This window comes from Chenopodium album, chromosome 5 (genome assembly GCF_948465745.1).
Source record: "Chenopodium album chromosome 5, dcCheAlbu1.1, whole genome shotgun sequence".
Lineage (NCBI taxonomy): Eukaryota > Viridiplantae > Streptophyta > Magnoliopsida > Caryophyllales > Amaranthaceae > Chenopodium > Chenopodium album.
In genome coordinates this window covers 50,542,443-50,559,086 of record NC_137838.1, presented here as the reverse complement: position 1 = coordinate 50,559,086, position 16,644 = coordinate 50,542,443, and the positions used below count along the sequence as shown (strand labels likewise).

General features: G+C 35.9%; 1 protein-coding gene across 5 annotated transcripts in view; it reads right to left on the bottom strand.

Moving 5' to 3' along the window:
- The window catches only part of LOC145632096 (uncharacterized), a 39,832-nt gene that overhangs the window by 14,496 nt on the left and 8,692 nt on the right, over positions 1-16,644 (bottom strand). For all 5 annotated transcript variants that reach the window (XM_081684377.1, XM_081684381.1, XM_081684378.1 and 2 more), the window contains exons 10-33: positions 15,998-16,299; positions 14,704-14,801; positions 14,435-14,620; positions 13,884-14,064; positions 13,615-13,803; positions 13,486-13,529; positions 13,019-13,075; positions 12,774-12,870; positions 12,489-12,661; positions 12,192-12,405; positions 11,907-12,032; positions 11,731-11,820; positions 9,442-9,558; positions 9,163-9,243; positions 8,929-9,036; positions 6,720-6,889; positions 5,689-5,767; positions 5,425-5,499; positions 4,454-4,551; positions 4,245-4,352; positions 3,735-3,792; positions 3,371-3,598; positions 554-3,200; positions 119-247 (exon numbers count right to left, since the gene is read on the bottom strand). In XM_081684377.1, coding sequence (XP_081540503.1) covers positions 119-247; positions 554-3,200; positions 3,371-3,598; positions 3,735-3,792; positions 4,245-4,352; positions 4,454-4,551; positions 5,425-5,499; positions 5,689-5,767; positions 6,720-6,889; positions 8,929-9,036; positions 9,163-9,243; positions 9,442-9,558; positions 11,731-11,820; positions 11,907-12,032; positions 12,192-12,405; positions 12,489-12,661; positions 12,774-12,870; positions 13,019-13,075; positions 13,486-13,529; positions 13,615-13,803; positions 13,884-14,064; positions 14,435-14,620; positions 14,704-14,801; positions 15,998-16,299 — 5,655 coding nt within the window. The remainder of the gene's footprint in view (positions 1-118; positions 248-553; positions 3,201-3,370; positions 3,599-3,734; positions 3,793-4,244; positions 4,353-4,453; positions 4,552-5,424; positions 5,500-5,688; positions 5,768-6,719; positions 6,890-8,928; positions 9,037-9,162; positions 9,244-9,441; positions 9,559-11,730; positions 11,821-11,906; positions 12,033-12,191; positions 12,406-12,488; positions 12,662-12,773; positions 12,871-13,018; positions 13,076-13,485; positions 13,530-13,614; positions 13,804-13,883; positions 14,065-14,434; positions 14,621-14,703; positions 14,802-15,997; positions 16,300-16,644) is intronic.

Here is a 16,644-nt window from a genome sequence, read left to right as displayed (position 1 = left end):
CAAAACTCATAGTAGTACTGGCAGAATAATATTGTCACCATTCCAGGCATGAAAAAAAAAAAAAAAAAAAAACAACTTTCTTATGAGTTACTTAACGAGTACATGTTTTCAGACATACCATGAGAAGGTTCAGCTTCTTTTGAACATGATTCCAATGTTGACGCAAACGTAATACCAAAACCTACAACAGTGGAAGCAGTCGGAGATTCAACAGTGCTAATTTCAGCATTACTATCATCAAGAGATCCTGTCAAACATAAATGCAAATTAAAGAAGCTGCCATACTACCTATATTTAAGCAAAAAATAAGTCATGGTATACAAAATTAATAGAGATGGAATATTTTGAGCACAAAACCAGCATTCCCATCTAAGAAGTGCATCTGATAAAAAATTCTAGTAAGGGCTCCATGAACAAGAAAACAAAAAACAGCAATCACATCGAATAAGTTCATCTGCTGATGCTCCAGAAATTACAGGAAAAAGAAGAGATCCTTAAAAGTATCTGATTCTCTCTTCCAAACTTTTAAACTCAGGATCAGCATCTGACGTACCTTGAGAACATTGGTCAACTTTTGATTTTGAAGCAGAATCAATCAACTGGTCCGAGGCCAGGCCAGCAACACATTCAAAAGACATTGCAACAGCATTTTCAGATAGGCAACGTTGAGGTATGTCGAACCCAGGAGGAGCTGAAATTTCTTCTTCTGGCTGACCTATTGTTGCTGCATCAGCCAAATTAGAAGTAGATTTACAACCTATAGGCTTTGTAGAAGAGATACTTCCTTTTCTGGAACCTTCAACTCCCAGCAATACTGAAAATTCTTCTTTTGTGGCTGTCAGTGCAGTTGATTCCAGAGCCAAGACAACAGAACTTCTTTCTGCATCAGTAATCTTAGATGCACCACGACCACCTCTTTCTGACACCTTCTTCAGTTCAGCATCTGGAACTTCTGATCTTGGGGTGTCAAATCCAGGAGGTGCGGACATTTCCTCATCCAGATTAGGAGCTTGAACACCAGCACTACAGCTGACTTCTGATCTAGGAACATCAACGACTGGCATGAGTACATTTCGAGCAGAACTCTTTTGCAACTCCGAACATTCAACTTTTCCATCTGCATTTTTGTAACTACTCCCAGTAGGATCCACGGCAGGACCAGTTGGTTCTAAAGCCAACACAATTACATTTGTTTTACCCTTACATGATACAGGCGGAATATCTGCTGGAGTGCGACATAATGTAATCTCTTCCAACGGGTTAGCATGCCTTGACCCCCGAATACTGGCTTCATTGGATTTAACAAGGGTAGAATCTGGAACATGAGAAGACATGTTGGGAGGCTGGACGGCATCTGTACTATTAGTTAAAGCAATAGATTTGCTACATGCATCTGCCTCTTCCTGTGCAATCTTACTACGAGAGGTATTTACTCGCCTACTTCTTGTTGCTATGACTTTGCGGCCACCAGAGCCCCTAGGACTCTTATCAGATTTATTGGATGATAAAGACTGATCACCCGAGTTATCAAGCAACGCTGCACTTTTTTTCTTTCCACGTCGACGTGATGCAGTTTCTCCAGCTTGTGAATTCTGATCTGGTCCTTGGACTTGCAAAGGAACAGATAACTTAGGAGTCTGAAGGGGAATAGCAGAAGTTCCAGGTAAAACAGGACCCGATTGTGAACCAATGCTTGAATGATGCATTGAGCCACTAGTAGAAGTCAAAGGTGCAGAGCCTAGCATGAAACCTGAAACTGGGACAAGAGGAATTACAGGAACTGTTGCAACATCTGAAATCATTCCCATGTTACCAGTTCCAGAATGTTCTGCAACATATGTGTCAGCAGAGGTGGACAATGCATCTGTGATTTTCACAGGCTCCTTCAAATTTTTATCTTGAACATCAGGTGCAGCTGGGTCAGTTGGCACAATCCTTCCCCGTTTCCTACCCCTTCGTCGGACTGGTTCGATTCCACCGTGAGGCTTCTGACTTTGTTTTCTACCAGGCCTGAGTCCAGTTGAGCTGGTCAGGGCAGTTTGAGAGCTAGGATTAGCAGATTGTGGGTTAATGCTTTGAAGCTCAGCCCCTGATTTCAAACAAGGCTGGCTTCCAATTTTTGGTGATGCGATTGGGCCATCAAAACTCTTGGAAATAGAGACAGGATTGCATTTGCTGGCAGCAGAAGCTTCCAAAGGAGCCAATGGAACAGAAGATGAATCCAATAAATCTAGCTTAGACTGACCACTTGGTTTTGGAGCTTGTACAGCTGCTGATTCTTGGACAGATACATTTTGGTTATGTGAAACGGCAGTAAGTTTGCTTGTTTCTGAATCAGTAAGAGGAGCAACAGCCAATGATGAAGAATCACATAAAGTCTTCTTATCTGCAACTTCAGATCCTGTTAAATCCTTGACGACAATCCCAGCACGGCCCTTCAAGCATTTGGGATCTGAGCCCTCAGCAAGATGGTTATCTGTGCTAACACTAGAAGTTGTTGCTACATGTGTATCTGAAGCAAGTTTTTCGACAGGTTTAGAATCTTCAACCAGAGAGCCAGTAGGAACAGGGTGTAACACACGAGTAGGTTTCCTCCCCCTCCGCCTAACAATTTCTACCCCTGAATCCCCTCCAATAGACTTATTGGTTGGCTGCCCCTTTCGACCTTGTCTTTTAGACTGCGATGAAACTAAAGTACCAGCAGGGTTAGACTGAACCCCAGAATCAATAGGTGGCAACGGTGGAACTGCCTCAGAGATGTGAGAAATAGCAACATTCTGATTTTTGTCTGCACTGGTATCTTTAGTGAAACCAGAAGTACCAGGAGTGTCCAGACAACTTGAATTCAACATGATTGAATCTGTTCCTTTTTGTAAATGAATTGCATGTTGACTAGCTCCGATAGGTGTTGCACTAACTCCCATAGACGGTGAGACATCTGTAGTTGTTCTCCTTGGCCTACCTCTCCCCCGCTTAACAGGTGGTGTGACCTCTTTCTTGATTAGTGGTGAAGATATTAACGCAGGAGGAGGAGATTGCAGGGTCTGCGTAGATAGCTCTACTTTTCCAGGAATTTGACTATTGTCTGATGACTGTGGGACATCCATCTTCTCATCCTTTAGCTTGGGAGTTTCAGGAGACTCAGCCTGACAAATCTTTTCAAATTCTTCTTCTGTCCACTGCTCTTCATAAGACCGTACCTGAATAATTATAAAGGCAAACTCAGAGTCAATGTATCAAAATGGGAGATTGACAAATATTTCAATTATACAAGCTCATGCATATCATACAAAAGATGAAAATAAATGCCAAAAGCAAAGGAGGGATTGATAACATGTACTATGCACGAGACCAAAGATAATTAGCTCACCTCTCGAGCACGCTTCCCACGCCCATATTGTTGAGTATCAAAACCTCCGAGATACCCACTTTTCCTCTTCATCCCAGAACTAGAAGATGTCCCGTCATTAGGAATATCATGTATCTTCATCGCTTCATAGAATGCCTTAAGATCATCATCTGTTACAAGACGTGAGGGTAGAGGCGGCACTTCAGAACAATCACCCTTCATCTCGAGTAACAGCCTACTCCATGTAATCTTCAATTTAAAGTGATAGCAAGCCCAACAACAATAACATAAGTACACCATTTTGATTGAGGGTGGAGGGATGGGGGTGTAATGAAGAATACCAAAATAGATAAAAGTTAAGATCTGTGTTCTTTGAGTTACATACCATCTCTTCCTCACGCCTTTTTTGATCAACTGATTCAAATACATCAATCTCAGACTCACTGAAATAAAAATACGAAGTTCGGATAAGAGAAAGTGGAAATCAAGCATCAGGAAAGAAGTATGGGACAATAATATACAAAACTAGCTCTATCATCATGCCAACAGAACACATACATACACAGAAAAACTAAAAACCAACAACACACACTTAAACTATGTGAGCACAGTATGTCACATAAAACAAACTTTCACATTTGGATAAACAATTTAAAAGTAGTTCTACTGTCACTTGTCCCAACAAACAAGGCCAGAACCATGACAAAAACAACTGCATCTCATTGTCTTTGAAAGTGCACAACACTTTTGGGTTCATGCATGTTTTTACCCGTATTGCCAGTCAGGGTCCCACAAGCAATAAGCATAAAAGTAAAACATTAAAAATAAAATTAATAAACAAAAAGATTAAAATCCATGAACAGCTCACAAACAATTCTGGACACAAATATGATACCTGCGGGCTAATATGTCATTCAAGGAATCATCATCCAAAACAGGCGAAGCTTCTTCTTTCTTACATTCCCTTAGGAGAGACTCCAAATATTCCCTACGATCTTCAGCACTGGAAGATGGTATAAGTTATAATGTAGCAATGCTATAGTAATGTATAAATTACCACAAAATCTAAAAGCAAAGCAAAAAAATTTACTAAATATGTTATACCTTGTATTGTTATCAAAGAAACCAGCAGTAATACTCTGATTAGCCACACCCAATTTGTGCTCAGCTGAAGCTCTCACTTGCTCTTCCACAGTATGGACCTTGAGTATCATGAAATCGTACAATAAGGGTGACAGATTAACACTCTTATAGCATAAAATTAACACAGAAAAGAAATGAGAATTATAAGCAGTAAAAAAAGATCTACAATGAGCATTGACTTGCATGACCAACAGTGCAAAGCATAATATTGCAGCGAACCCAAAAAACATAAGTAAAGACAGGACTTCTTCCATTTTCTGATATTGTTAATTGGATAATTTTCAGTTTACTAATCCTTCTATAATTGCACAAAGAATTAAAAATACAGAGAAAATTAGCCCAAAATCCGTCAAATAATTTTGCATAGTCTATGCTTTTGGGTGGTAGATTTGTGCCCTTGTCCATTAAGTGCCTTTGCTCAACATGGTTTACCGAATTATTCTACAATAGACCAACAAGAAGAGGACGTCTTCATTCAAATGTCCAAGCCAGATTCCCTTAGATATTGATTCATCTCAGCACCTTGAATATAAATGAAACCAAAAATCATGGTCACGTCTCTCCAAATCTAACGTAATTTAGAAAAATGTTTCCAATTACAGTTAAATCACAAAGAAAAATAATGCACAGTGCCTTGGCAGCTTTGTGATGAGTCTAATTAGCTCCATCATATGAAGACAATCAGAATGCAATCATGAATACATGTGGATGTGGAACACAAAAGGAGACTTTGAGCAGATTTCAACCTTCACTTCATTTCTTTGTCATATTGATTAAAAGATTGGTAATAAAGGGTTATCAAATCTAATATTTAAGTTAATTAAATAAATTTATATGCTCGGGTAATGTTTACTGATTAAGTATCACAACATCTTCAAGGTAAATGCGAGACAAAGAAAAAAGGTAAAACCCTGAGACAAATATGAACTTACTGTTTCCAATCTAAGAACAAGCACATCTTTCTTCTGTCCAATCCTATGGGCTCTAGCTTGTGCTTGCAAATCAACCTTATATAACAATCATTAATAAATAAAGTCAGTTTAAAAGTTCAAACCAACATTATCATCATGAGTGTCCAACCCCACCCCCCAACCCACACACACACACACACAAATAAAAAATAAAAGAAAAAAAAATATATCACTCGCACATACAAACCAACAAAAAAAACAAAAGAAAGGGCACAGAAAATATGCCTGAGGATTCCAATCTGTGTCAAATATGATGACAGTATCTGCTGCTTGAAGATTCACCCCAACACCACCAGCACGAATACTACAAAACATGAAGAAAAAAAATAGATAAAATTAAATACAGTAAAAAGTAAGAGATTTAAAAAAGCTTCAACAATCTACAAATCCTATTCCTCACAAAAAAGATATTGAGCAACAAATAGAGATCATTAGAACCCAAAATCATTACATGGATTCACAAAACACCACGAATTCAATTAAACCCACTATTTTAGCCAAGTAATAGACTATCATCTTGGAAATAATATATCTATTTTATATTTCGCCAAAAGCATTTATGACAACATATATCCCCATCTATTACTTCTCAATAAATGAATACGCCAAATATTTTTCTTTAAATTATATGGCTCCTAATTATACCCTTTTTATTTTGAAAAGTTAGTGTATTATACGAAGTACGGAGTACTACCTAAGCTGGGTTTTTTGTATAAATAAATAAAAAATCTGTATATATATATATATATATATATATATATATATATATATATATATATATATATATATATATATATTGACTAAATTTATTTAACTAGTATATAATATAACGATGAACTAATGAAATAAACTTCCTCTAGTTTTTTAATACTTGCAAGTTGCAACTCGCCTTGGAATACTATTTGAGGAAGTCATTAGAGAAGGTAAATAGATGGTAAACTGACGGATTAAGCTATAAAATCTAAACCATAACAACTTAACACTTTCTTTATGTTGGTGGTACAATTATTTTAATCACTTTTCCTGTTTACCAAGTCTGATCTTCCTTAAAGTGAATGACAATATAGTGTGATGCAAGTAAATAAAGACAGTGGAAGTTCTTTAAGCAAGCAAATTGCAAACATTTGTGACATCCCAAACACGAATAAGAATTATACTAACGGATTGAATGGGTGAAATGGTTTAAACAAAGATTCCGATACCATTTGTACCTTCTAAAATCCAGTTAACTTAAACAAAAACAAGTCTACACTAACCTGAGCAGGAATATAAAATAAGGAGATTCTGGTCGGTTAAATTGTTCAATAAGAGCACCTCGGTCTAGGCCAGATGTATGCCCATCTAACCTAAGGTAACGATATTGTTTCCATACAAGATATTCCTCCATAACATCAAGTAACCTAGTCATTGTGGAGAAGAAAAGAACCTGCAAAATAAAACGAGAATTTACCCAATATCACTAACTGAAACAATAATCCTTGCAAATGCAGTAGCACAAAAAAAACAAAAGCCCTGATTGTATTGCCCAGACAAATAAGAGCATCATAAACATGCAAAAAGTGTTTGGGACTTTGGGTAGATTGACTCTCATATGAATCAAGTGAAAACCACACCTAAAAATAATTAAATGTTTCTGATTCCTTGTAAAGTTATAAGCATAACGTCTTTGCAGGACATTAATGACCCACACCAGACATATATCCAAACTTACAGATAACATAACTTCTTTACTTTTTTTTTTTTTTTTACAATCACTTTTTTAAATTTGAGCACAAGAGTCTGCAGGTTAAATTTAACAACGGTCACCACTGAAACAAGCTAATTGATGACTTCATCTAGCTTGAAAGTTGAAACTTCAATAATATTAATGTATAAATGTGAAATTTAACTGTTTTCTACTATTGCTGAGTTTAGGCTTTGACTGTTCATACCACGGTCAAAAAATCGGTGAATTTAAGGAATTTATTAGTTACAAATTACAATTGATTTATTTAATTATTTTGGATCATGCCGCCGTGACCTTTACTGAATTGCCATATACTAGTTTTTTGGTAGAAAAATTTACATATTAAAACCTTTTTTATAACACATTCACATTGCTACACTAAAACGGTGACTTTTCAAAAGTAGGCAATTGTTATTGCTCTGATTGACTCTGTGACCTTCATGACCAAATACCAGTTAACTTTTTGTTATGTTATTAAATTTTTTTTATAAGAATTAGCCTTTATATATATGCACATCTAACACATAGCCACCACCCACCAGCAACCTCCTCTGCCACCTCCAACCAACTAATCAGCCATCATCACAACTGCACCCTTTCCCTTCTTCATTAACTTCTCTACAACTGCCCACCCCTTCTTAGACCACCCTTCATGATCATCGGCCCTCTGCTCCCTTAGTAGCCCCTTTCTGTAGCTTTTAAATACTCAATTAGTTTATCTTGGTTGTTGCCAACTACTTCCTCTTTTCTATTTAGTTGACGCGTTCAATTTAGGCACACAAATAAATGAGAGGAGAGAGAATGATAAAGCAAGTGGGGGTAGACTTCTAAATGCGAAGTATAAAACTTACCCAAAAAGGAAACGTGTCAACTAAAAATAACCTTTTTAAAAAGGAATACGTGTCAACTACAAAAAAAAATGGAGGTAGTATATAATATTTCCATATCAGACATCTTTAAAGCCTTCAAAGGTAATTTTGGGATTACTCTCCCAAGTGAATAGATACATTTCTTTCAATAAATACAAGTGTTGGTGGTCTTCAATCATATCTTTGATTTCATAAGTCGATTTAAACTACTTGGACATATTATAATTTACAGGACCTAATTTATTCCATGAATAAAGCAACCATCAAAATCTTCAATACTACTCCCCTGTTGGATATGTATCCTGCCCACATCATCAGTAGACTGCATTAAATCATACGTAGACTCCCTAAAAGAAGGGGCAAATGGGAAAGAGAACCAAAGAAAGGAGGTAATTAGGCCAGCAATCAAGGGAGCAGGGCTACAGGTAAAGGGCAGCAATGGTTAAGGTAGGTGGGGATTATGGACAGCAGTGGTTGAGGTTGGTGAGGGTTATGGGCAGCAGTGGTTGAGGTTTTTAGGCAGCAGTTGTTGAGGTTTTTGGGGGCTGGGGCTATGGGATTACAAAGGAGTGATGCTGTGGCAGCACAGGGCGTGTGTTTTGTTGTTTCAGTTAGGAATGAGTTATATTTTTTTTTTTTTTAAACAACAAAAAGTTAGCAAGGTTTTTTAAAAAAAATTTTGGCTGTAAGATTACATAAACCTTTGTATAACAATGATATTGGGTGAAATCAATTTTTGAAATTCACGTTTTTTCATATTTTTGGCCACCACATAGAATGTATAAAAGGAGGGTCACCATCTACATTTGAAAGACATTAATCTAATAATAAAGTAAAAGACTTAAACAACAAGAGTAAGTGCATCAATACCCGATGATTAGTTGCTTTGAGTTTAGGAAGCAAACGATCGAGCATTTCAAGCTTGCCACACAGCCTTACAATTGGTGGCAGAAAGTGTTTAGGTATATAACTATCCACCTACATTAAGAAGAAATTTTAATTAAAAAAAATGTCTGCATATAGACAAATAAAATTATGCACCGATCCTCCAACCCGCACCCTTAACCATAAACTAACAACTCCGATTAATAGAAAGAAACATACCTCTTCTGCATGAAGCTGACTAAGATATGGATGATTGCAGATATTCCTGAGCTCCATGACAGAGTTGTGAACTGCTCGAGCCTGATAATAAGTTATCAACATAAGCAAATAACTAATTTAGAATATAGACCAATACGTGCGAGCATGAAACTGGTTTTCTGAATTTTATCAAGTGTTGAAAATTGAGATAGGTCTAAAAAAAGAACCAGATTTTTTATCTCAATCTCATTGTTTCTTCAAAAAAAAATGAAACAGAAAACTTAATGAAAATAATGAAACCTTTGACATCCCAAGTGCACCGAGATTCTCTTCCACCCTCTTCATCAGGAGTTTTTGGTATGCAGAAGCCTCACACCTGACAAGTCTCTCAATTTTCTCAGGCAATTCATTCTCCACCTGCAAAAAACATGATCACTAAACTTTAGCTACTCTTTTTTCTATCATGTATCTCCTATTCAGAAATAGCTACACTGATACAGTGATCGGAAAGTATAATTGAGCCAGTAGTCAACTAATATAAAGAAGAATTAAAGGCTTTTTAGAGAGAGGAGTTTTGATGAAATGTTGTATATCACTAGGAAAAGTTAACCAAGTATTCATGGCCACTGCCAAAATCAGGTTTACGAAAACAGCATATTATTAAAAGCCACATTTTCCCCCTTCCTTAAGCAAACACTAACAGGATGATTTCTTCTTTTCAGCTGCTCCAGATCCCCGTATACTTATCATAAATTCTCTTGTCTCTTAGCAACACCTGATGGTACCGTAAATGTAATAAAAATACAAGGAAGTATTGAAAAAGTTTCAAAGTTTAATATGTATTTCCTCTGCTTTGCAATACTTGCCACACCTCCATTTTCATGGCTGCCAATGCAGATTATCAATCATTTATATTTTTTAAATTAACACGTCATGTTTTGAAAATATACTTTGAGGCATATCTTCAAGATCGTATATAACTATATACATCTTATATTTAAATCGGCAAATATAGTCAAATTGTATGAATAGTTGTAAGTATTAAGAAACAAAGAAATATCATACAACGTCACATATAAAAATAATCCTGAAACCCAAAACTAGCTTCCTAAACCCCTCAATGACCAAATTAAAACCCGCTCCGTTCAAGTACCAAAAACTTGAGGGAGTAGGAGGGTGTGGGTGTGTGTGTGTGTGTGTGTTTGGGGGGGGGGGGGGGGTAATCATGGATGACACATCCTGGCTAAGAAGCTACTAAATCAAAAAATATATCGATATGCATAGCATGTTGTCCATCAAAAACAGTCCCACATTGCACAAAGATTGCATAGATCTGATACCCAAACCCAACAATAAGTTGGGGACCTATGACATATTGTATACAAATAAGTAGATAGCTATCGTTTAAATCAAGGTTCTTAAGACACCTAGGCATTAAAATCATGACCAATGATTGATGACATCTTACAATATAAATGAACAATTAAAATCATAGGTTGAATGTCAAAGATAGCTATTGACCTTAGTTCCTAAAACAATTTCAGGCTCGTTTGCAAGGCATATGCACATGGCTCACATGTGCATGGTTTCACGTGTTTTTTCTTCATTAGGGTCTGCTTGGGATATCAAGCTCCTTTAGTTGGATTTGGTGTAGGATGAAATGAGGCTTGGGTGCCAAGGCAATATGAATTAAGGTAATCACTAAATGCATAGTCTTTACTTCCCTCCAAAGGGAAGGGTTTCGCATGTGAAAATGTGTTTGTAATCTGATTTCTTTTTTCGATTCTTATTTGACTTGAGTTTCAATGAAAAGAACCACTAATTTAAATATGGTGCTTTGCTGTGTTTTTTGTACTCCCTCCGTTTCGTAATAACTACAACACTTTCCTTTTTCATCCATTTCGTAATAATTGCAGCCCTTCCATTTCTGGTAAGGACCCACTACTATTTTATTTTATTTCTCTCCTACTAGCCCCACTTATACTATTTTTTGTCACTTCTCAATAATTTGCCTAAAACTTTGTGCCCTCCCTACTGTTGCGATTATTATAAATCAGAGGGAGTAATATAGACTAAACAAGGGAGGAAGGTGCTACTGGATTTAGAATTAGCCGGGAGAAGAAGGCAGAGTGCAAGTTGAGAGAGGAAAAAGAATTTTGAAATGCTATTTTAAGCTATCATCAATCAAATCATACCTTACTAGTTTTGTTCGAAATAGATTACAATTTTCCTCATTAATACCTCATCCATCTTCTTAATTCCCTAAAATCTACTGTATAAGTGAGAGAACAGCAAGCACAGTTACTTATACACAGCTTAAAACTTTCAATTTGTTAGATTTGTGAGTTTGTGGTTAAATTTGTCTTCACGCAAAAGCTAATCGGAGTTTTAGGATTGTTCTTGGTGGCCTAGCCTTATAGATCAGATATAAAATTATATTCGACGCCATTATAATAGTATCATATGTCTAATTATATAAGCATTCATGTCCAAGATAGTAATTTCAATCGGAGTCGCCATTATACCAACAAAGACTAATATATGTGATTAAAAGATGGGAAAAAAAGTAATAGATATCATCAGAGGAACCTTGTGTTTCAGCCTACGAAGTACAAATGGACGAAGAACTTGGTGAAGACGATTAATGATTAAGAGATTCTCCTCCTCGGATAGCAAGGCCTGGTGGTGAAAATCAAAACTTCAGGTAAATAAGTGAAAAAACTCTGAAAGATAAGCCAGTGAGAAGGTGCCAAAATTAAAGTCACCTCGTCAGGGGAATTGTCACCATTACTCTCAAATGGCTTGTTAAACCACTGAGAAAAGTCCTCAGAAGAGTTAAAAATGTTTGGCAATAGAAAATTGAGCAAAGCCCAAAGCTCCTCAAGATTATTCTGCAAAGGTCAACATATTATTTGACATTAAAGAAATGGATGATAACCAAATCAATGGGATTACATAACTTGAAAGAGTGTAAACAAGCCAATAAAAGAGTGTAATAAGAAAATAATGCATTAAAAAAAATAAAAAAATAAAAAAGATTAATCAATAACCTGTAAAGGGGTTCCAGTTAATAGTAATCTGTGAGAACTATGATAAAGCTTCAAATCAGCATTTAGCTTGCATGATGCATTCTTTATCCGATGTCCTTCATCAATTATAATGTAATGCCAAAAAATTTTACTCAGCTTTGGCCTGTCATGCTTGTTCATAAGATATTCATATGTTGTCAGAAGGACATTGAATTTCTGGTGGATGATGCTCTCCCTACAGCAGAAAATTAACAGCTGCAATTATTCGTGAGGGTATTATGTATGAAATAGATACTTTATAATACAAAAGTTCATTACTTGAATAGTCTACGCCGCTCTTCTGGAGGCCCTGCATAAACAATTTTGTTTATACCAGGCGCCCATAAATTCATTTCCTGTTCCCATCCAGGAAGAACTGATGACGGAACAACCACTAGAAAAGGTCCTCTGTCATTTTTTGCCTCCATCAAATAACAAATTAAAGAGATCACCTGCAGTACGAATATACTAGATCATCCACAATTCAAGATCTGTAACTGCAAACCATCACAAGCTCTATATTCTTTCTTGGAATCATGTGAACCCAAACCAATTAAGTCATACCTGAACAGTTTTCCCTAGACCCATTTCATCAGCAAGAATTCCATTTAAATGATTATTGTACAGTGAGACAAGCCATCGCAAACCATTCATTTGGTACCTAAAAAAAAATTAAAAATAAATAAATAAATAAATAACAAATTACATGACAATGCAAGTCACAGTTCACTGATCCTCAGAAGAAAGGAGTAGCCACAAGACTATTCTAAAGAAAGAACTAGAATAGCAAAGTTTCTGTTCTAACTTACTCTCTTAATTTTCCACCACGAAGTCCAGCTGGTTGCTCAGCAATGCTCTCCTTGATGCTGCAAAAATAAATTGCAATATGCAGCTAGAGGGTGAGCGTTAGGTTAAATAAATTATAAATAATAATAAGTACGAGTAGCAACTGATTGCATCATCATACACTAGTTATTGACATCGTCGTTTACAATGTTCACTCAAATGCTCCTAATTTAGTAATTTATACACAAGACCAAAAATTAAAAAATAAATAAATTAAAAAATTAAAAAAAAATCACATACTCCCGTGGAAATAAAATAATCAGCAAGATCGGCATTCTTGTACCCATCAAATTATTTCTCATTAAACAAAGCTTTTACACTACTATATGAGCCCGATTTTAGCAGATTAAAAAAACAAATTTAACAGCTTCAACCCACAACAGTCAAAATATGATTTATGCTTATTTAGAGTGAAAGACATGAATTTAACCTGTGAGCGATCAAATAGTACTTCTCATTGCTTTCCTTGTAATGCTGGAGAAAAAAAATAAAAAATAAAAAATTGAGAGAGTATTCCTCTAAAATGGAAGAAAATCAAAAACCCTTTTCTATTACTTGCCTTTGCCTGATCACTCTCATCCTCAATATCAGCAAAAATGTCGCTGGTCTCATCAATAGTTGCAATCCTGTTTTCATCCATCTCAACTTGTCGAGCAGCAGCCTTTGCCTCCTTAAGCTTTGATCCAAGCTTAAGAAGATATTTCTCTGTCTCTTTGAGAAGTTGCTTGACTCTATCAGATTTTGCATCCTAACAATTTTCAAATCAAATGTAAAACTCAGAACTTAAGACCAGAAAATGCAACAATTAAGTTGATTTGATTTTCATACCTGAACCATCCGCAAATATCCTTCCACATCATTGATTTTCAGTAAATTAATTTTTTCACGCTGAATTCTGTCAATCTTTTCCCGGTGTACCCGCTCCTTCTTTTTGTGAAACTCCTTTGCATATCGATTAAAACCTTTGCAGCGTTCCCTCTTATATTTAAACACATCCTCCAGTCTCTCCCTGAGTGAAGTCGAAGCCACACATGAAAAACAGTGAAAAGAAACCGAAACAGAAAGATTTAAACAAGATACCCCCTCGGTCCCCAAACAAAAGTCTCATTGCCTTTTGCACACATTTTTTAAAAGGTGAATAAGGAAATAAGATAGTGGGATTTGGATGATTCAAAATGAATAAAAAACATAAGATTAAAAGATTTGGTTAAGTAAAAGTGAATATAGAAATAGATAAAGATCAAATGGGATTTTAATTTAGTGACAATGTTTTTGGGTAAAATGGGACTTATATTTGGGCACGGAGAGAATAATTAACATATATAGAACAAACAGGATCAAATATGAAACATCTTGTTGAAAAATAGCATCAGACACACTTGTGAACTTCTACTTCACTAAAGAATTCTTTCTGTCTCTCGCGGATCCTCTTTTGACGTTCTTCCTTCATCTTCTGCTCATATTTTTCTACATGCTTCAACCTCCTACCAATTCGGTGTTTCTTGATTGATTTCAAACGGTCCATTTCAGTTCGTATGGGCTTAAAGAAATCACTCAAGATATTCCTGTAGAAGTGACACATAAAAATTTCAGATAAATAGAGAAAGAATATTTTAGCAAACGACAGATAAAATTATATCTATATCACCTTCGAAGGCAACGCTGAAGCTCCAATAATTGAAGCTTTTTCAACTCTATCACACTCCTTGTTTTTGCAGATATATCTGCGGATGAGCTAACAGTTTCCTACAGATCACACAGACAAGAAAATTAGAAGAGCAACCATGAAATCAGCATCCTTTTATTTATGTGTACAAAAACGACACTTAAGGGTTTATGGCTGGAACATACCAAGACACTTATGAAATACATAATTAAAAAAAAAGGTATACGACTTTACAGTCATAATAAGGTTTCTCATTTTAAAGCTTTCAGAAGAAACCAAATCTTATTCTTCTAAAAAACCTTATTTTTCCAAGAGTAGCCAAGGAAAATAAGTGGGTATACGGTATACCACCAACTCCTTGCGCTTAAGTTCCTTTAAAAAAATCTAAAATTATTTCTTCTGTTATTTCTACTACATATTTGAGCTTCTATTTCACCTAGGTTGATGTGTTTACTAGTAAAAGCAATAATTATCCTACCCAAGTTAACACAATCTTGTTAAGACACTCCCTCTGATCACGACCATGTCCTTGATGCTTCTCCTAGAGTCACCACCTTTTGTTCATCCTTTATACATGTTGAATAACATTTCTAAATACCAAGATCATTGATAAATTTTCTTCGGCTTAACCGTGATCACGGAAGTCCCAAAAGGCTCTAATAACATTCTAATGTGTTTAAATTGGGAGCTATCTTAGTTGCCTGCACTCGATCAATGAATTATAAGGGTTTACGAGAAAATTTTATCAAAAAATGGACTTCAGATAGCTCATTTGACCAACACTAATATCTTGAAATTAAGACAAATGATTAGTAAAATGGCCCCCACTCAACATACTAGGCCACTCTCCACACTTGTCTTTTTTCCATCTTCGCAACTTTACCCTAACGTCTTCATTCACCTTTACCTTGGTCTATGTGCAAAATAAAGTTACATTAACACATGGAGTACATAATTAATACCCAAGATAAAATCAACTAGAGGTGTAAAAAATATGTGACCCTTGATTAGCATTACTATCAGCAAAACAGATTAATTACAGCTAAATTTCATTAGTTTTTAAGCATTTAATATACAGCTACTTTCCATAAAATTCAGTTTTATAACATCCATAAACAGCTAAGTTCCATTTACACTGAAAAGGATATAGAAATTCTGTCAAAAAAAAAAAAAAAGAAAAGGATATAGAAATTAAACAGTGAGCGACTCCCCCCCCCCCCCCCCCCCCAATGTAAGTCATATACCATTTAAAAAAAATCGACAGGATAGGATATACCTTAAGCTCACTAAAACATGAGGCAATTCTCTGGTCAGCGTTTTGCAATTTTTGCACCCACTTTTGTTCTGAAGCAAGTTTCTTTTTCTGGTGAGCCATAATCCATTTCTCAGACAATGTGTATCTTGGAGAAGGGCGCAAGCTAGCAGACACTGAATTTTCTTCCTCTTCAGGTTCTATAAGCTTATCCATAGTAGCAAGAGAGCTAGAATCCTTATGCATGTAGCTTGAATCAGCCACCGGAACAACTATTGACCCATCTGAGATAGACTTTGTTTGATACTCTACAGCACCATTACCATCTGCACATTAATTAACTAAATGAAGAGTAACAAGATTAAGGGCATGCGATTACATCAGAATAGTTTGACTACAGAGTCTATGCGTATGATAAGGAGGGGCAGTCCTCACAGGTAATGAAGGATTAAAGTCAATGTAGATCATTTTTCTGAGCATAACTAAGCTTACTTCTTTAAGAAGAAAACTGCAAATGAAGAGGAGCAATTGAAAGGTGAGGTGAAGGAATATACATGAAAATCTGCGTTTTTCTCTTACATGCTTGTTAAATTAATACCTCTGAGACTTTTCTTTATTTTTAAGTTTATGTTGTATATATGGCCCATTCAGCTTCATTAAAATTACTTTTC